The sequence below is a fragment of the Euprymna scolopes genome, chromosome 9, assembly GCF_053919585.1.
Source record: "Euprymna scolopes isolate OS-2025 chromosome 9, ASM5391958v1, whole genome shotgun sequence".
NCBI lineage: Eukaryota > Metazoa > Mollusca > Cephalopoda > Sepiida > Sepiolidae > Euprymna > Euprymna scolopes.
Genome location: NC_136490.1, coordinates 33,927,076 through 33,948,791, shown reverse-complemented (window position 1 = coordinate 33,948,791; position 21,716 = coordinate 33,927,076). Strand labels below are relative to the sequence as shown.

The window sequence follows — 21,716 nt, the reverse complement described above, 5'->3', positions numbered from 1 at the left end:
GACTTTTCTTTGACGTCATTCCAGGGGATTTTGATTATTCAATCATATATTTAAATATATCATTTCAAACAGATTTCATTCATAGAAATGTAAAAAAATAAAAATTTTCTTTATTCTTTTTATTGTTTTGTGATGACATGTTAAAACAAAAAAAAATTAAAGAAATGTAAAAATTAAAAGTTTATTATTTTATTGTTTCATGATAACACAAAAAGTGTCAAAACAAAACCAATGTTTTGAAAAAAAAATACCCTATGTTTGAAAATATCCTGTACCTCTACAAGGCCACCATTCGCTCATGCATGAAGTATTGTTGTCACATTTAGGCTTGTGCATTTACTACTAGTCCCTCACTCCTGGACAGGGTTCAAGTCCCTCACTCCTGGACAGGGTTCAAGTCTCTCACTCCTGGACAGGGTTCAAAAGAGAGCTGCCAACCTAATAAGTGCCGAACTGTCAGCTAGACTCCAGTCTCTGTCCCATCGACAAAATGTTGCATTTCTCTGTTTTACAAGTATTTTAATGGTAGATGCTCTGATGAACTACAAGCCTTTGTACCTCCCCTCGACATAACTCTGACGAACCCTACAAGTAACAAAATCCCACCCCTACAGTAGAGATCCCCAGATGCCAGAAAGCCTTCTACTCTATTAGTTTCTTCACCAAAACTGCTAGACTTTGGAATTCTCTTCCGGGTTCCTGCTTTCCCGACTGTACCGACATGCAGAAGTTCAACAGTAATGTAAACAGACATCTTGCTGTTCAACTCCCTACATAGTATCCCTGTAATTTATGTCCCAGATAGTAGCCCCCCCGCCTACATCAAAGTGGCACTGTTTGGGATGATAATAAAATTTAAAAAAAAAACAAAAATACAGATAAATATCTCACCTATTAACATGCCTGGAGGTCCAAATAATAAACCACCAATAACTGTGGTACCACCAGCAATAAGACCTCCTTTTACACTTTCTTTTGTCGTTGCATATATTTCATTATCGTCACAAATAATTTTCAAGACATCAAAGATGTCTTCCTGTCTGATTGGCATTCCTGAAAAAAAAAAAAAAAAAACAGAAAAAGAATTGTGAAAATTCAGATATTTCTTATTTTTGTGAAATTTTCGCAATAGGTATTAGATGTTAATTCATTAAATTTCAGTTTCTTTAAATTTTTAGAGGGCATATAGGAATAATTTCCTATTTACAAATATTTAAGATTTTCATTAAATTTTGATCCATAGCCATTAGAAAACAATCAAGATTCCTGACTTTGAATTTCTTCTTAAGATCCTTTAAGCTTAAGCCAAATTTAAGACCTTTTTTTTTTCTAGGATCAAAATCATGTAAGGGATTGTGATTAAAATTGGAATTAGAAATTCTAAATCTTTTAAAAACTAACGCATTCAATTTAAAAACTAAGACAATCAATTTAAAAATTTACACATTCAAATTAAAAAATAGTGCATTCAATTTAAGAATAAGGATTTTTGTTGACAAAAATCATGTATTTCAAATTAGAATTTACATTATTTATATATTTTGAATTTTTCGTATATATTTAAATTTAAAAATTTTTAGGCATAAAAAATTTATTTTTATATGTTTCCATAAATTTTCGTCAATCCAATGGGTGATTGGACATGATATAGAGCTTTTTTTTAAATAGCAAATAACCAAATAAGTATGAAAAAACGAAAAATAAATATTTATTTTTATAATCTTCTCCATACAAGAAATCTTCTTTGGCTATTACAGCTGCATATTGCCTTAGAACATGCTGAATGTACCGCACCATATGAAGTGGATTATCAGCTGGGGTGACTACTAACCTAAACACTTCTTTTACATGATGCAACCAATATTAGAATCTTGTTAGTCCAATAAGAGGATCCGTCAATACATCAACTAACCTTTCTGACATTACGTCAACTATTTTTATATAATATTAAAATAAAATTGTAAAACCTTACTTTAAATTCTATGTTTAAAACTAATCATTGAGAATTATGGAATTTAAATCATTAAAAATCTTTTTAAAATTAATTATTTTTGAGATTTTTTTTTTCTTTCTTTGCAACTGATTATATTATACTAGCAGGTCGCCTGGCGTTGCCCGGTTGTCAAATACACATAAATATAATATTTTAATTCATACAGAAACTGATACATGTGCATGCGAGTATTTTTTTCTAAACAATTCACTTCTTGTAAAAAAAAATTTAAAAATACTCAAGCCGAGATCGAAACAAAAACCTAAAGACATTGAGTCAAGTACGATAACCATTACACCAGTTTGACATGAAATTTACAAATTGATTTTAAAAAAATCTTATTCTTAATATAAAGAAGCTGTCATGTTTCTTGACCATGCATGCACAGCCGTGAAACAGTTGACAAATAAAAATGTGCCTAATTGTTTATTTTTTTGTTTAACATTTGTAAGTTTTACATTTGCAGAAAATAAATGGTAAATATTTTCTGAAAACTGATAATCTTTGGCCGATTTAGCAAAACTTAATTTTCGACAACTGTTCCTATTTACTTGCCTCTCCACGAAGGCAAGGTCGGTTTTTAATGTGGGAAGAATTCAGCTCCCCAAAAAGGGATACTCTGGATAGGAACAAAAATAAATATTGTCTCAGTCATGAAGGATTTCTCCTCAACTGACCGAGGCAGAAAATGTGAAGAGTGTAGTTAGTATCAATTCTTTGCGGCTTTTCTACCTTATCGTTTTAGGGCACTTCGTTCACTTTTTCATCTCATAATTTAGGACACTTGATTCAAGGATATTTTTTTTATTAAATCAAAACATTAAAAAAAAGAAAGCTACGATTGTTTTAATGTAACAAAATTAATAACATTAATAATACAAAATGTAGCCTTTACGCGACTATTAAGAGAAAACCAACGATATTTTCATTAGATGGAAAAAGAAGCTGCGGTAACTGTTTTTTTTTTTTTTTTTAAGTAAATGTCAATGGTAAGGTTTAAAAAAAAAAAAAAAGTCGCTGCAGTTTTAAAAGTCTCATCCTTGTTTTATTAAAGAGTTTCATTCTTTGGTGCTTCTACACTTTATTGCCGAAATTGGAGACGCCATTTTCTTTCACGCACCTGCTGTCCAAATTTAGAGGAGAAATCATTGGCCGAAGCAAGCATGAAATAAATAACAAAAAAATTAAACTTCTGGAAAGTACTATGAAAAAAAGTAAATAAAGAAAGTGAAAGAGAACATATATCTGTAATTGTTTAATTGGAAATGTTTCGATTTAATTAATGAGAACGGGAAAGTTTTTCATGGAACATGAAGTGACATATTCATAATGGTTTAAACTGGGCGAGCGCCATTTGAAAACCAAAACAAAACCAAAACATTTATTGTATAAAAATTTATCAAAATATTATTGGAAAAACATCTATTGAAAAGTTTGCGTAAAAAATAGAATTTTAATAAAACAATTTTGTAATGAAAGCAATATTGGGTTTTTATAAAATAGTTTTATTTTGTTTGTTTATTTTTTGTGGGTTTTTTTTTTTCGAATAAATAAAGAATTTTATACATTTTTTAAAATTAAAGCAACAAATTAATTTAAATGATTGTTTTTCTTTTTATAAGGGTGGGTGGGTTGTTGTTTTTTTTAAACTGGGAATCAAAATATAATTGTAAAAACATTTATTGAAAAGTTTACGTAAGCACACGTTAGTCGTTCTCCAGTTTAATTGTTTTGTTATTTATTTCATGCATCGGCCATAGTTTATAATATGATTTCTCCTCTGGATTTGGACAGCAGGCGCGTCTTCAATTTCGGCAATAAAGTGTAGAAGCACCCATTCTTTGTATTTTTTTTAAGGTTAAAGACTAATTAAAAAAAACTTAACATAACATTTACTTTTTAATTAAAAAAAAAAAACTGGCGCCGCAGCTAGCTTCTTTAAATGTTTTTAATGAAAATATTTTTCGTTCATTGATTTTCTCTCAATAGTCTTAGTAAGACTACATTTTGTATTATTAATGTTATCAACTTTTTACATTTAAAAAAAAAAATCGTCGCAGTTTTTTTTGTTTGTTTTGATTTAATAAAAACTATCGTTATCGAGCGTCCTAAAGTGATGCAAAAAAAAACAAACAAACAAACGAATCTCTTAGTAAAAGAGAGTTGCCTCCCTCTGCACAGTAAACTATTGTAAAACAGCGCCGTTTTTCATAATTTTTGGATATGTTCATTACCGTAACATGACAATTAAGTATTGGTTTGTACACAGATTCGAAAAAGTTGTCAAAAAACAAATATATAACAAATAAATGTTATCAAAGGCAAGATAAGTTACTTTTCTACCTAACTGGATATATTTTTTGTTTTTATTCAATTTAACATGTTTATTAAGGTCGAAAAGCATACAGTGTTTACCGCTGTATTGGAAAATTAAAGATGGCGCCCGACTCTCTCCTTAACACGGTAAGTTTGGGAAAAGGTGTTATAAATAATAAACTAGACAAAATACTATTAAAAAACCACCGAATATATGTCAAGTTATGTCACGGTAACATATATTGAGCGAATTTCTAACAGTATTTTGTCTAGTTTATTATTTATAACACCTTTTCCCAAACTTACCGTGTTAACGAGAGAGTCGGGTGCCATTTTTAATTTTCTAATACAGAAACACTGCATGTTTTTCGAGCTGAATAAACATGTTACATTGAATAAAAACACAAAAAATATATCCAGTTTGGTAGAAAAGTAACTTCTCTTGCCTTTGATAACATTTATTTGTTATATATTTGTTTTTTGACAACTTTTTCGAATCTATGTGTACAGTAATACAAACCCGAACTTAAAATCGAGATGAATTATCTCCCTTATTATTCGTCAGCATTTAAGAAAATGAAACGAAGGTCGAAGTCTACATCGACCAAAACACTACGCATATAGCAACCAAGATGAGAATGATAGTCCAAATAATACACGTTTAAAAATATCTGATTTATGTTTTTGTTTTCTCCTTTTTGTCTCGTATAATTTTCTTACAAGAAACAAAACAAAAACAAAACAAAAAAAAACAAAAAAAAAAACAAAACAAACGTAATCTTTTTTTGTTGTTAATTTACTTTAGTTAATTACTTACTTGAGCGATTTAGTGTCGTCTACTTATAACAGGATCGATTTCAACAAAATATAAATAAATTTTCCAAATTACTTTCACTTTTATTAGTCGAAGTTTCGCATCCATCAAAACATGCGTAGAAACAGATAAAGAATTGCCGAGTTTTATTCATTCATCTTTTAATTAAATAAATAATTAAATAAACTATAAACAAACGCCAACACAAATACTTAACATTAACATCAACTGATACGTAGTGTTCATGGTTTGAAAATGAATGACGTGTTGACGCGCTGGCTTCGAGTTGCGCATTCAGCAATCAGCATCTATCACTGTTTTAAAATTAGACTTTTGGACAGTAATGCAGTTTAACCACCCTTTGGCCTTGCTGCAGTTCAATTTCTTGTCCTCTGTCAGTGGAGGAGAAATCCTTCACGACTGAGACAATTTTTTATTTTTGTTCCTTTTCTCCACGTTAAAAAACGACCGTGGTGTCTAACTGTCCCGTGGGGGAGGCATTGTAAATAGGAACCCTGACAAATTGTTTTCATTTTAGGAGAATTCCGTCCACGGTTTTCTGGTTGAATACAACATAGTAGCCTTCAAATCCAACGTAAACAAGTTCTTGTTGAGCCGTCTCCATAAATTATCAAATTCTACTCAATTTACACCATTAACGATTACTATACTAGCACTTTATTAACCCTTATCCTGGAGTGGCCTTCGGGCCTTGATAAGCAATTTTTCATTATAGACTGCTTGCATAGACATCTTTTGAGAGAATATCGGGTACTCCTTGGGCGTTGAGTTCCATGGCGACCAGCATAAAAAAACACGCGTCGCTCCCTTCCTGACGCAAGCGCACGTAACATTTTTTTTATTTACTGACGTTGTCGTAGTAACTAAACGATTATTTGTCACATTATTTATTTTGAAAACAGTTTTACTCTTTATGAATATTAAAAGAAAAAAAGTTACTAAACATTTATTAATGTCTCACTTTTACAGACATTTGTTTTTAAATTTCTTTTTAAATTACGACTTTTATCGACTTTTTTTTGTTTAATAGCATTTGCGAATGGGTATGCTGACATTTGTTTTTTTAAATTTCTTTTTAAATGACGACTTTTTATCGACCTTTTTTTTTAAAAAAAAGATAAATAGTATTTGCGGATGGGTAAAAAACGAAAAAATAACTAAACCATTTACTGTATCTTGACTTTAATAACATTTATTTGTTAAAAATATTTGTAAAAGTGAGAAATTATAAGTAAATGAGTTAGTTATTTTTCGTTTTTTACCCATCCGCAAATGCTATTAAAAAAAAGAAAGTCGATAAAAAGTCGTCATTTAAAAAGAAATTTAAAAACAAATGTCTGTAAAAGTGAGACATTATTAATAAATGTTTAGTAATTTATTCATAAAGAGTAAAACTTTTTTTCAAAATAAATAAATAAATAATGTGACAGATAATTGTTTAGTTACTACGACAACGTCAGTAAATAAAAAAAGTGTTACGTGCGCTTGCGCCAGGAAGGGAGCGACGCGTGTTTTTTTATGCTGGTCGCCATGGAACTCTATGGCCTCGGTATTTATAAAAAAGGATGGGAGGTGGGGGAAAGGATGCCATAGAGGCCACAACCAAGAATACATGAAATGAATAACGTTGGAAGTGTGTGGATTCTGACTCCATATAATTAAAGACTGACGAATGTTGAAGGTTGAGAACCGACTTTATTTACTACCAACAGTTTGTATTAGGAGAGGCAAAGTGTTCGTAGGATGGAATGTGATTTAACAAAGGAGATGAATGTTCGTAAAATGTTTGTAGGTATGTATGAATTGACGAGGAATGAATGTTCGTAAAATGTTTGTAGGTATGTACGAATTGACAAGGAATGAATGTTCTTAAACTGTTTGTAGGTATGTATGAATTGACAAGGAATGAATGTTCGTAAAATGTGTGTAGGTATGTACGAATTGACAAGGAATGAATGTTCTTAAACTGTTTGTAGGTATGTATGAATTGACAAGGAATGAATGTTCGTAAAATGTTTGTAGGTATGTATGAATTGACAAGGAATGAAGGTTCGTAAAATGTTTGTAGGTATGTATGAATTGACAAGGAATGAAGGTTCGTAAAATGTTTGTAGGTATGTATGAATTGACAAGGAATGAAGGTTCGTAAAATGTTTGTAGGTATGTATGAATTGACAAGGAATGAATGTTCGTAAAATGTGTGTAGGTATGTACGAATTGACAAGGAATGAATGTTCTTAAACTGTTTGTAGGTATGTATGAATTGACAAGGAATGAATGTTCGTAAAATGTAACTTATCTTTTGGACGATGGAGAGGGTTAGGGTAGGCCGGTCATCCTGCTGTTGGTGATGCGTGTCCTGGTTTGTAACTGGAAAGCGAGTGACTTCTTTCACCAGCGCTAGCAGCCCGGCGTCTTCGTCTTCTTTCTCCTCCTCTCTTCTTTGGTTTGTGTGAATTAGGCATTGTTTAGAATTGAAGCCCATAACATGAGAGTGTAGTCGGCTTCAGTTCACTGGTGCCTTATTTCTTTTTCTTCTTCATCTCTTTAGGTCGGGTGGGAGAATCCGTCCGTGCGTTTACTGACGCAGCAGGGCGAATCTCCTCTTCCAACTTTTCGGTTCCCTCAAATCCCTCATTTTATAGTGGCAAACTGGCTCCCAGTGATTGTGATATTTGAGGTGTTTATTTTAGGCGCGGAGCTCTGCCATTGGTCGATAATTATTTTATGGTTATCTAATTTTTTCTTCCCAAGCGGAAGCGATGCGTGGAGCCATGTGCAAAAGACGATTTTTCATTTTGTCTCTCATGGTGGATGCGTTAACATTCGGTTGCCAATTCTCATCATGTTCCCACAACTCAACGCCCAAGGAGTACCGAATATCGTTTGTTTCTGATTTGGTAAAAAGTGAGTCAAGTGCAACTCAATTATTTGTGAGATTTTTAAGTATTGCATATTGCATTGTGAATTACTGCTCCTTTTAGAGAGGATAACCAATTTGTGTGCAAGAAGCGTTAAACAATACAGATGAGAACTTGGTGTGGAGAGCAGGCACGTATAGAGCAAGATGGGGGTGCCCAAGCACCTGCCCCTTTTATTCCTGTTTTAAAACTACCCTTTCAGAGAAATGTATTATAGGCCTGTGCCCCACCGAAACGGTTCATTACTGTATTTTTACCGTTTTTTTTTTTTTTCACTTGAGCACTGGCCCTGAAAATTATCTCTGCATGTCACTGGTGGAGGGAGTATATCCAAATAACGAAGCTTTTGAGTTTGTTCAGGTTGTTTTTTATCTTGCTGATACTGTTGGAGCAGAGGGTGGAACAGGTGCTAATGTAATTGTAAGAATTAGGGGTTCATGGAACTTCTGTTATTTCTAACCATAGAGCGTTACTACTATTAATCAAAGGAAAAGTCTATTGGGCATTGGTATGTAGTGTGATCAAGTATGGAAGTGAAGGTTGAGGATATGTGTTACATGGAAATAAATGATATAGGAATGATACAATGGATGTGTGACGTGAGTCTTAAAAACAGGCTTAGATCTGATGACCCCAGAGGAAGATTAAATCTGAACAGTAAATGGAGATGTGTGCAGAACAGAAGAATTTGACCACATTGAAAGAATAGATGAGAGTTCTTGGGTTAATAAATGTAGCACAGTTGAGGTAGCTGGTTCAGTTTTGCAGGGTCACAGAAAACATAGTGAAACGACACTCGCACTAGGTGGGTTGAACCACCTTCCTCCAAAGGAGAAAATTTCATGGGAGTATGAAATTTGCAAGTGGTCCACTGTTGCATGAAAGGAAAACGTGGGAGAATGTGATAAGAATAGAATTAAGAGAAAGAAGGACAAATAAAGATCTGGCCAGAGATAGATTACTTTGGAAATCAATTGCTTTGCCAGCGTATAAAGCAAACATTAAACTGAATGTTGTTGTTGTGGTGGTGGTGGTCATCATCATCATCATCATCATCACGAGACAGAAGGAGGCTCAGGATTATTCATGCAATATTTACCATAGTCTTATTGAGTAGCAGTTTTTAAGATTCCTATCAAGTTAATGTTTACTGACAAATTGCACGTATAATACATATCTGTTAAGTATTAGGTGCTTGTCTTTTTTTATTATTGGTTTGGTAAATTTCTATTTCAGTCACGTAAATTATTTAGAGTGCAATGAGTTTTGGCGACTTTGTATTTACTTAAACTATGTTTTACTAAAATTTTAACACGTACCTATTTACAATGCCTCCCCACGGGACAGAGTTAGACACCAGGGTCGTTTTTTAATGTGGAGAAAAGGTACAAAAATAAAAATTGTCTCAGTCGTGAAGGATTTCTCCTCCACTGAAAGAGAACAAGAAATGGAAGTGCCGCATCTAAAGAACAGATACTACACTTTGATCTTGGCCAAAATTTTAACACGTAAAACATTAAGTATGAGTAAGTTCCATCATACATACGAAAAACTGAAATGAAACTAGACCAAAAAAATAGTCGCCATCTTTGTAAGTCAGGAAAGAGGCCAGGAACACCTAACTTGAATTCATAATTTTCTAATTAAGGACAGGGAATTTTTCCTCTTTTTTTTTAATGGTATTTTACCATATTTTTTTTAATGTTACCACCTTCCCTAATGATAAAATAATATTTTTCTTTGTTTTTGTATTAATTTGAAAAAAAAAAAAACGGTTCCTGTCTTTAACTTGAAGTATGTGTATAAGTAAAAACCTAAATGTAAATTACAAGACTTTCTTCAATAATAATTTGTAAAAATAGATTGTTAAAGAATAAAAAAAATACCCAAAACAAGGCTTTTCTATAAACAAACTATATAAATATATTAATTTTATGTTTCTGAATTATTTATATGTAGACATATTTTGTCTAGCTGATAGGTGGCAAGGCATGTGACCTGGTTGTCTGTTTTTCAGGGTAAATTTTGAGATAACGCAGAAAGAAGTAAACATCACTTTTGAATGAAAGAAAATCTAAAACTGTGTAGAATGCACATAAAAAGAAAATTTTTATTTTCCAATAGTGCTATGTAAACACTTTTTTGAGGCTTCATCGCCTCACACCATAATTTAGGTAAATATGTACTATAATGCAAAAACAGTTGATTTTTAGAGGTTTTAAGATTCCTTATGAAAAAAAAAAACAGAAACAAAAAACCCCTTTCCTTTACCAATTTTTAATATTCAAGATAGTGTAGAATTTATTTTATGCACAAAACTTTAATTTTTAATGTCGCAATTTCACAGCATTTCGCAACACACCTAAAATCTTAAAAATGCAATATTTTGGAAGTCGCTTGGAGTTATACGTTAAAATTTTCAGGATTGTCTAGTTTTTATGAAACCAACAACTATGGAAAGTTTGAAGAAAATCTAGAGGTATAAGGTGACAGTCTGAATGAGTTGATATGGAATTACCCCATGGTAAGTGTGGTTACAATATAATAGTGTTAGATCTAATCAGTTTGGTTCTGGTGAAAATCCAAAAAGTTTCAACAGCAGGATCCGTTATTCTCTGGTCATCTCTACCTTTACTTATAGGTAGCAAGGATGTGTCAAGCATAAAACTGCAAATCTATGGAGTGCAGACAACAACATTGCTTCTATGCATGTGCAACTATACCATCCTTTGTGTGTTTTTGATCAAAACTTTTTTGAGTTCTTAATCAACTGCAGGGCTTTATTTCTCTAGATGCTGAAAGTGAAATTTTGCAATATTGCAGATAAAATGAATAGCTAACGCTAACAGGGAGGACTTCAGGAAAATCAGAAAATAAGGGCCACAACCTCCACCACACCACCACCACCACCACCACCACCACCATCATCGATTTAATACCGTTTTTACATGCTTGATTGTATTGGATGGCTTTAAGAAATTGACTTCCAAAATCTGGCTGGGCATTTCTGCTTTCCTCTTTCTCTCAAACCTATCCTTATTACACCCTCCCATATTTTTCTTGTCCTTCCTCTACTAACTGACCCTGCTACCTCAACTGGTCTAAGCATATCCTTAAGACTCACATTGCACATCCATGATATCATTCTCACATCATTTCTTGTTAAGTTGGAGACTTGGCGGATTGCGATAGAAAGTAGTTATTTATTTGCTTCCCCACTGAGCAGATTAGGCACAAGGCCACTTTTTAATGTGGAGAAAGAGGGGAGAGGGACCAGTTCCCTCTCGGGAGAACTGGATAGTGACAATTGGTATGAAGGGTTTCCCTTACATTAACCAAAACTGATTGGTACAAGAGCAATGGTCTGATGTGGGGTTGCCCCAAATATGGTCTTTAGTGCAGCATCTGCGGGAACAGATACTACACTTTGATCTTTAAGCCAAAGTCAAAAAGGCCAGGGCGTTAGCTGTGCTAGGTAAGTACGGAATGCAATAGAAAGTAAGGGTATGATAGCAAATGTTTCCGAAGCCAAAGTGATGATCAGTGGTTGTAGTGTTGCAAAGCTTCTAGAAAGAAGGAAATTTGGTGCAACTAAATTTTTTGTGGTCCTTTTCAGGATTGATTACACAAGAAGTGCAGTGAAAGTACAAGTAGGTCGAGAGAGGATAACAATTTTTTTAAAGGATAGAAAATCATCGTATATGTCAGCTAAACGCATTTATTCATTTAAAAAATAGCTGTCTGTACCGGATGTTGTTTGGAAGCCTTTAAAATATTTATTTATAGGGCTTGGAGAGTTCAATTTAAATACTCCCGAATTTCTTTCCAATTTCTAAGGGTCATCAAAATTATTTAGTATTTTTATCAACTACCAGGAATTGTGCCTGGCGTGGCCCGGTATTAAATGTTATGTTAAGTTTCTTTAAAATAATGAAGTAAAAAAAAACAAACAAAAAAACTGAGAGAGTGCTCTGGAGGCTTCCTGAGTTTTATTTTTTTTTTCACTCATCACTTCAAAAACAATTTCCTCAAGACAAGAAAAGACAATATAATCTCCAAATCAATTTTTATTTTGAACATTTTTCATCTTTCCCTTTAAGGGCCAACGGATAGACTAAATAAAAAATAATAACCGAACGGGGAGCAGACCAAACTTTTCTCAAAAAAGAAGAAAAAAAAAAAGGAAACAAATTATGATAGTGGTGGTGGAGGGGGCTGAAAGAGCCAACGTCAAATCGGAGCTGTAAATCGGTTCTGAAAATGGGGGATTAATTTACTTGAATGTTGAATGTAAAACTGAAACTCCTTCTAAATCTTTAAATATTGATTTTTTCATTTTTCTTTTATAATTTGGAAGCTTAGTGTTCAATAATCAGCAGAAATAGTTGAAAAAAGAGAAAAAAAGGAAAAAACTGTAAGGGGGTGCCGATTGTTCAGGTGCACCTACATAGTTTAAAAAATATTTTTTTACCCAAGTTGTACATGATTAAAACTAGAACTTGATTAAAAAAAAAACGTTTTTTGTGTCCAAAATTATTTATTTATGATTGTTTTATTTGTATTTTTCATTGGATTTTTTTCAAACAAAAAAACAAAGCAAATATGTTTTTCTAATGTAAAAAAAAAAAATACTTGATCAATTTATATATTAAAAAAATATATTTGTGTTTTTTATGACCTTACCCAGCATAGTTTACCTCCTAAAAAGAAATCAAAATCTACTTTTTTGGGGGGCTAATACGTTTCAACAGCCTTTAAAGATAATATAAAAGAAGGATTTTTTTTAAATAATAAAAATTTAACATTTTTAGCATGGGGGATCACTTTTCTATATAAATTTAACGTAAAATGAGACCCCACTTCTTGGCAACGTAGCAAGGCATGTAATCGTTAGCATTTTTTTCAAGTTTGGTCGCGGAGATGGGGGTAGAAAGAGGAATGAGGTGGAGGTAGGGTCATAAGTTCCAAACGTTTTAAAATACATAGAAACACTTCAAAACATGAGTGTGTGTATGTGGTGGTGGTGAGGGGGATTTTCATTCTTTTTTTAGATTTGTTTTGACAAGGTCTCACTGTTGAATATTACTTAATGAGTTAATTATTATTTCCTGATATTTTTAAGGTTGTTAGCACAGACACACACACACAAACTAGGGTGAACCTGTACAATGAACACGCTCAATGTATTTATTCTTTTCGCTTTTTTTTTTTCCAACGGATTACACCCCTCTTATATAAGGGATTTTTCATTTAATCTAAGGGCAATGATGTTAAGACCTTTATTATCCAATGTATTCTGTATTGTTTTTGCTGGTCACCATGTTTGTTTTTGTGCATGTGTGCATTTAATTTTTGCGTGCGCAAAATTGTGTATTGTTTTCACTGGTTGCCAGATTTGTTTTCACATGTGTGTGTATTACTGACTAACACATTTATACATTAATTTTGTATATTCACTATTCCATAGCTAGCTATAACATATACTGACCCTACCGGTCACGAGTGGTCTAGTATATTATAAAGTTGTGATTTCAAAAATAAAAAAAAATATATCCATATGACTTGGCTGTATCAGCTTGAACCGAAACTGAAACCAAAACTGAAGAAAAAAAAATGTATGCATATATATTATAACTTTAGTTCCTTCAGCTATAATCAAAACCGAAAGCAAAACCTATGAAGAAAAAAATGTATGTATGTATATATATATATATATATATATATATATATATATAACTTTAGTTCCTTCAGCTATAATCAAAACCGAAACCAAAACTTATGAAGAAATCTCGGTAAAATTATTTATAAATAAAATGGATGACTTGAGTGCTATCAGTTATAGTTGCAACCGAAACCAAAATTATGAATAATTCTTGGTAAAATTATTTATTACAAGAAATGGAAGATCATAACAATTAAACAGCAGTCACTCGGAAAAAAAATGTAAGCATAACACACAAAATAACACACACGCTATCATATATAGATAAAAAATTATATATAATTGTCATGTCTTCTCACAAAAATTGTCATCACCATATTTTGGTTTCAGCGCTTATCTAGAGAATAGTTACCACATTGTCACGTGCAAGAAGCAAACTTCTTTTCAAGATAAAATTAATCCCATTAAAGCATTAATATTTCTTCTTCTTTTTTTTTTTAAACTCACGTTCATCACTAACAAGGCATATCGCCACTTGAACGTAAAGGACTACTATTTGGGACCATGCCTAGAAAGATTAACAAGATGTTGGTTTGCGTTACATTTAAACTTCTGTATATAAGTACAGTCAGGAAAGCAGGTAGCAGAAAGAGAACTCCAAAGTCTAGCTCCAGCGCATATTGATTTTGACCAAATTTTTGAAGCACTACTTCTACACCATCAGGTAATCATACAGCAGTCACAGAGATCTTCCAGTCACCAACAAAGAAAGACGTCTTCTTTTTCACTTTGATCAACTTGACGCTAAGTAAGGCTATTTTCCACTGGCAGATATCCTGCCCAAGAAAATATTTCTTTCTTACTTTATCATTTCCTTCACTGTGACACTGTTTCTACACCCAATCGTGTAGGTTGTTCAAACAAATATATTATTTGTTAAAATTAATAGAAAATTCACTGTTTAGAAGCACAGTAAAAATGAAATTCAAAACATGACTCGTGCAGTACTTTTTATTTTATTTTATTTTTTTAATAAAATGTTTATTTATTTAAAATTTCTAATTTTCGGTTCATGCAAAATCTTTCATCGGGAAGGTTTAGACAATGCTTTTTTTCTTCTTACTAGCCATGACCTTTTGTATAAGTCAAAAATTAGAAATTTTAAATGAAAAACTATTTATTTAAAAAATAAAAATACAGCCCGAATCTGATCTTTTAATCATCATGTTTTGAATATTATTTGTAATTCAAAGAAGGGATTTTATTTCTTTTTATTTGACAATTCCTTACAAAATAGTATGAGGGCTGGTCTTACTAAACCCTAACCCTAACTCTAAATCGACCGTCTTATAATTTATGCAAAGACCAAATTTTAATAAATTCACTGTATTTTTTTTTTTTTTTGGTCAAAAGTATAAAAAAATCGACCTTTTCTGCTATTTAGAAACGGATTTTGTTTTATTATTGAATAAATGAACTACAACAGCCTGTTACATCTTTCTCTTTTAACTGTAAACAGAGCGACATGCTTTTCTTTACAAACCAACAAGTTGTTCATCTCGGATTTTGGTGAAAATTATAACAGTTGATACTGATCCAAAACTCGACTCAAGGTCATGTCAGTATCTTTCGTTTATGGTAAGCAACCAGAAAAAAACTTATGTGATTAGCCAATCAACTATCAGCAGACGGTGTTTATATTAATAGGGGGGAAAAATCACTTATCTGATATTATTCTTGACCCCCCCCCCCCGAATATTATGTTCTATCAGAGATGTTTCCATAAAAAAAAACAAAAAAGCAAAAATCTCTTAGATACATACAAACAAACAAACAAACTTTTAATGTTGTTTTCATGTTTTCGTCTAAAAAAAAATTTCTTTGAAGCATTTGTTAAATTTTTTTTAACATACTTTTCTGGAAAAAATATTTCTTTCATATAATTAGACTTACATTAAACAAAAATAACAACAAACTTTTAATGTTTGTTTGAAGTTGTTTTCATGTTTTCGTCTTAAAAAAAAACAAAAACTTGTTTCTTTGAAACATTCGTTAAAAACATTTTCTTAATATATCTTGAAAAAAAAAAAATATTTCTTTCATATAATTAAACTTACATTGAGTCTTATCTTATTGTCTTAAAGTTTTGAATTTATCGTCTGGCAGTTTTCACATCTACCTGCTGCTTTTCCAGCTGCTTATCATAAACTGCCAGGAGATACCGATGCGACATTTGGTCAGGTTCTAGATCAGTACACAACAGTTTTAGGAATCAGTTTTTGTCTTCTTTTTTCCCCCTATGGGATCAATCAGATGAACTACAGATATGAACTCATGCGCACTGCAGAGCTGATTTTAATCTGATTTGATTAAATTTGGCCTTTCACTTGTATGTATCTCCCACCCCTAGCACCAATAGAGCCCTTTTTTATTATATGAGATGTAAAATGAAGAAGGAAATATTCTTCCTCATAATATTGATTTATGTATTCACCTGGACAAAGATTGTGACTGTATCAAGTCGAGACAAAAATCCATTTATGTCTTCCTCCCCCATTGTAGCTCGAGACTAACACAAAGAAAAAGAAGATGAATAAAACAATAAAACTTTTCATATTGCCTTTCAAAATTTTATGATACAAAACATTCAATGTTTATTCGTTTTTTTTGTTTGCTTGTATGTGTTTTCTTTAAATATTTTTTTTTGTAATATGAAATATAAACATGCATAAATTTTATTATCTAGAATAGGGACCCTATCATCAGTTTTTTTAATTGTGACTAAAAAAAAGAAAAGATTTTTAATCTGAGGAAAATCCAGCTCCCCCAAAACAAACAATCTGAATTAGGACAAAAATTAAAATTGCCTTAGTCTGAAAGGATGTCATCCCCACTGACCGACTATAGAAAACATGAATGTAGTATCAGAACAGATACTATTTTTAGATATAAAAATACAGGAGGTATTTGAAAAATATTTACCGAATGTGTGTGAGACAACTATTTTATTTTTGTCTCAAAATCTGACAAAAAGGCCATTTCAATAATTTTCCTTAAAACTGAAGTATTATTAATAAAATTTACATTTAAATAAAATATAAAAAGTGTTTGTAATTTAATAAAAATAAATAAATAAGGATGTTTTACAAAACTGAAATTGTTTATCAGGTTTTGTGAAAAAAAAAACAACAAAAAAACAAAATGACATTGTCTCCCACAGATTTTATAAATGAGCATTAGATCCTTTTTTTAAAAGTCGTGTAATAGTTAACGTTTTGGCACTTCTGCAGTATGCAGATGGCGGCCATCTTTTTTATGCGTTTCACTAAACTGTTGCCAGGTGGTGCTTCTCAGTCAAAGGACAGGAGACGATAACTCATACTTTTTGGGAAATTCTTCAGAAACTTTATCTCAAATCAAATCAAAATTTATCGAAAAATGTTTCATTTAAATTATTTATTTGTTTAAAAAAAAAATTACTTCATAAAAATCCAATGTTGCCCTGTTTACAAAATTGTTTTATTAAAATTATATTTTCTTATACAGACTTTTCGCTGACACTTCAACAAGTACCCCAATTTTACTTCAATTCAAAAAATGTTTAAAAAAAAAAAATCCAATGTTGCTTTAACTAAAAAAAATGTTTCATTTAAATTATTTATTTGCTGTTGACCTTTCAATGCAGCTTTAATTTGAAAAATGTTTCATTTAAATTATTTATTTGTTCGAAAAAAAAAAAAAAAAGAAGACAATTTTACTTTATAAAAATCCAATATTGCTTTAATTCAAGAATTGTTTTATCAAAATTATATTTTGTTACACAGACTTTTCCGCCGTCCGTATACTGCAGAAGTTCCAATATTTCCAATCAAACTTTTGCATAAAAAATGTCTTAAAAAACACGCCCTTTCTTAACCCTATCACCAGTGGCAATACGAAAACTAAATTAAAATAAAAAAAATAATAAAAATGCGGGTTACATGGGTGTAACAGGACAGTAAAATTCAATTGCACAAGTCAGAGTTAAACACAAGATTCGGTTTTTAATGTGCGAAAAATCCAGTTACCAAAAACTGGGTACTCTGATTGAGACAAAAATTAGTGTAGTATAAACACCCCCAACCACTCCAAGTTAAGAACGACTTTCGAGGTGGGGGGGGGGGTTAGTCCGAAAGCCGTTCTTAACATGAGGAAGTTGGGGTGTTTATAATATGCTGGGGAATGTCGTAAAAATGTACCTTAAAATGTCTCAGTCAAGAAGGATCTCTCCTTCACTGACTGAGGACAGAAAAGATTAAGTGTAGTATCAGAGTAGATGCTACACATTGCTTCTAGACAAAAAGTTTCGTCACAGTCTTAGATAACAATCGCAGATATTTTAATGTAAGTAAAAAGTGTTTTAACATTACATAGTTATCTCCCTTAGAACATCAGAACATGAAAGTTAACGAATAGATTCGATGTGATGATTGATTTTTATTTTTTTGTTGGCTTACAAAATTGCTTATCTCTGTTCCAGATGTATCTAATTTAAGGTTTCCTTAACAGAGTATTAGATAGATTCTGAATGCCGCAAAGCTACAGGGTGGTCTAAAAGTCTTGCTAGCTCTACCAGAAAGTAATAACACAAGATGAACAATTATCAAAGCTAATCTTCGCATAGACTGTATGATCAACTCCTATAATAATTTGTAAAAAAAATAAAAAAGGCCCTTCTATAAATAACAACGGTATGTATTTATTTAAGTGGCCTACACCATTGGGTGTAGGTTGCTTAAAATTAAATCTGTGTCATAGGAAAGGTTATAATAAAGTAAGAAAGTTTGGGTACTAAAAATATTTTCTTGAGAAATTTATCTTCCATAGAGATTAGCCTTGTTCTGCTGTCTAGTAGACGAAGGCAGGAGAAAGGACGTATTTCTTAGTTTCTTCCAGGAAGTGCTTTGAGACTGCTGTCTAAACCCCAAGTGGTTTTAAACATATCTATTTCCATCTCCATATACTATTTGTCATATTTCTTGTAATCCCATCCTTATGCACAAAAACAGGACTCCCTTGATGTGTAGCCAGTTATTGGTTATACCTCTTATCCGGTGGGTGGTTGGTATCAAGTGCTTATTCGGGTATTTGAGGACTCTTTGAATCTCAGGGCCGACCAAGCAAGTCTGGGCCCCTGTATCTGAAAATGCTTGGATGGAATAGGTGAGTGCATTTACGGGTTTCTTTGGCACCCGTCTGAAGGTCGCATGACTCTTGGGCACCATAGTTATCTCTGCTGTAACTGAAGGGTTAATTCTGGAGTAAACACCTGAAATTGCTTCCAATCTCACTCAAGGTAAGGCATGTTCGTCAGCTGTTTCTTATTGTGTCTGCGAGCAGAAAATTTATCTGAGGTACCATTCATAAACATAAATGACTCCCCACTTCTTGACAGTTTGCTTGTGGCTTCCGTTCTGGACTCCTTAACTTTATGGCATACCTTTTGCAGGATCCCCATCACTGATGGACAATCTTTTTGATTCATCGATCCTCCTGGGTGTGACGTCTTCCTGCAACTGTCTCCTGGTTATGCTGTTTATGGTTCGACCTTTGTACACCAGGTAGCGCAAGAGGATGTGTGGTATTGTTAAAATAGGGAATTGATTTGTTTGTTGCCTCTAGGCAGACCAACTATGAGAACTTCTGCTCTAATGTAGTCAGCAAAGCAACTGCTACCAGTACCATTCTCTGGTGCTTGGTATTTTGCAACCCTGCTATCATCTGCCCAGCAACTATATCGTCTGAATAGTTAATTTGCTGCCGGCAAGTCAGTTTATTTAGACACTGAATATGAATTTCACAAAATTTAGTTTGACCATGTAAACATCGATAAAAAATGAGTTACCGACTCACCCTCGTTCTGTTTCATGGAGTGTAATTTCTGTTATTGGACTTTTTTCACATGACCACCAGTCGTATCTGATGAAAAACGTAATCCTCTGAGGCAGAGTTGAATCTTTCTGACTCTACAAGTTCAAACAGTGAGCTATTCATTTCCGGGGTGCAGCGCTCCTGTAGTTTGTTCCGGATTATGGCTGAGTCTTCCAATCTGGATACCTCTTTGTATCATGTTCAGGTGTCCAAAAATAGTGCCCATTCTCTGTCAGTTATATCCAGTTCTTTCGAGGGTCATTCCGTTTTTTTGTTCACAATATGTTAGACTTCTGTACTCAGTCTGATGTTCTCTTTCTGCAACTTGACAAGTTGCTTTAATAAAAACACATTTTCTTGTTCCATGATATTTTGATGGTAAATATATCTAATGTCCAATGCTGTTATACAAGTTTTCACACTTTATAGTGAAAATCTGTTTGTAGCGCCATATAAGAGTTGAGTAGAGTGGTATATTGTATCCTTCTGGCTCACGGTGAGCTCAATACAAAATACTAATGTCTGCGCTCATGTTTATGCTATTTATAGAAATCAGGTGAGGTCACTCTAGTTCCTTCCTGTCCAGGAGAGATCACTCTGGTTGCCTCCTATTGTAAGGGACAGATAACTCTTATACCTATACAGTATCATGATTATAGTAAATACAAAACTCTTTTTTACGTATGCATATTGTTACACAGGTGGCGATAATGGTGGAAAAAGGAATTTATGAAAAAGCAAATATTTATCACACATGTGACAGGGAAAAAAATAAAAGGAAACATGAGGATGAATACGACAGCATGCAAGAAAGAACGAACACGGACATCAGTGATAATGTTTTAAAGTTAATTTTATTATAAAAATTAAACTATGGTGGGTGGGGGAAGTGAGATTTAGCAAAAATTAAAAAAAAAAAATTACGAGGGTGTGGAAGAGGTATCTTCATCTACTATCTGAAAATGCAGACGAGAAATATATCGATTAAAAAAAAATATATCAGCCCAAATAAAACAATGGTAAAATGAACTCGCCACCTTAATATACAAGAGAGAGGTATGCAGAGAGAGGACTTACAGTTTTTATTTTATTTTCTTGTGTTTTTGTTTCAAGCGGTTGGTTAAAATAAATATCTTCAATATCCATCTCTTCGTTAGTCTATAATTTGAATATATATTTATAAAATTTGCCGTTTATCGCTGCCACCATCACCTCCTTTTGCTGATGATATGGGATTTTTTTCGACGTTGTCTCCTTCTACTTTTCTTGTATTCCAGATGCTTTCGTTTCATTTCGTTTCTGGCGGTTTAAAGCATATATTCGTAAAGTTCACCATTTCCTCATCGTTTTATAGTCAGTATTATTTCCTTTGATGGTGTCAAGTCGTTTCTTTTTTTCCTGTAGTTGTTGGGTGAAAATTTTTCCGGCCGCTCGGCACGATGGCTCACCAGAGTGTCCATACCAAACTGTCTCTTTTTCCATCTCTCCCTCTCTCTTCCCTGTATTTTCCTTATTCTTCTCTTTCTTTCTTTGTTCACTTAGTAACTAACAGGAGTCAGAAAGCATGTTGCTGACCCGGTGACCCGGTCACCTCGCTTGCAGATTCACTCACTGAACGTCTTTCTCACCTCTCACTCTTTCTTTTATACTCTCTCTCTCTCTCTCTCTCTCTCTTCCATGTTCATTTTGCTTTGGCGACAAAATATATAAAAAAAAAACAATACATTTTCGTCAGCCTAAAATTACATTTTTTAATTTTCTTAAAACACATAATCCAATTTAAGCATTATGTCACAATATATATCTTGATTTAAAAAATTTTGACTACCAAACTCCTCCTAGAGTTTTTGGTCTAATGTATTTGAAGCCATGCTAAACTTTATATTTCGGGTTTAGCCCGGGAAAAGCGGTACAAAAGTGTGAAAATTTAAAAAGAAAATGAAATTTGCCAGGTGAAGGTCAAATGACGGCATTATGAATATGCATGCATAATGTAATAGCTATTGGTTCATATTTTAATTTTTAGCCTTGAAACAAACATGCTTTCATAACTCATAGGCAAAAATAAATCGTAAACTA

General features: G+C 32.6%; 1 protein-coding gene across 2 annotated transcripts in view; it reads right to left on the bottom strand.

Moving 5' to 3' along the window:
• Positions 1-21,716, bottom strand: part of LOC145284495 (protein C19orf12 homolog) — a 91,484-nt gene that overhangs the window by 10,134 nt on the left and 59,634 nt on the right. Inside the window, exons 1-2 of one of the 2 annotated variants that reach the window (XM_080133371.1) lie at positions 5,127-5,965; positions 892-1,053 (exon numbers count right to left, since the gene is read on the bottom strand). In XM_080133371.1, the coding sequence (XP_079989497.1) occupies positions 892-1,051 (160 nt within the window). In that variant the 5' untranslated portion in view covers positions 1,052-1,053; positions 5,127-5,965. Of the gene's footprint in view, positions 1-891; positions 1,054-5,126; positions 5,966-21,716 lie in introns of those variants that run through there. The other variant, XM_080133372.1, reaches the window with a different exon arrangement.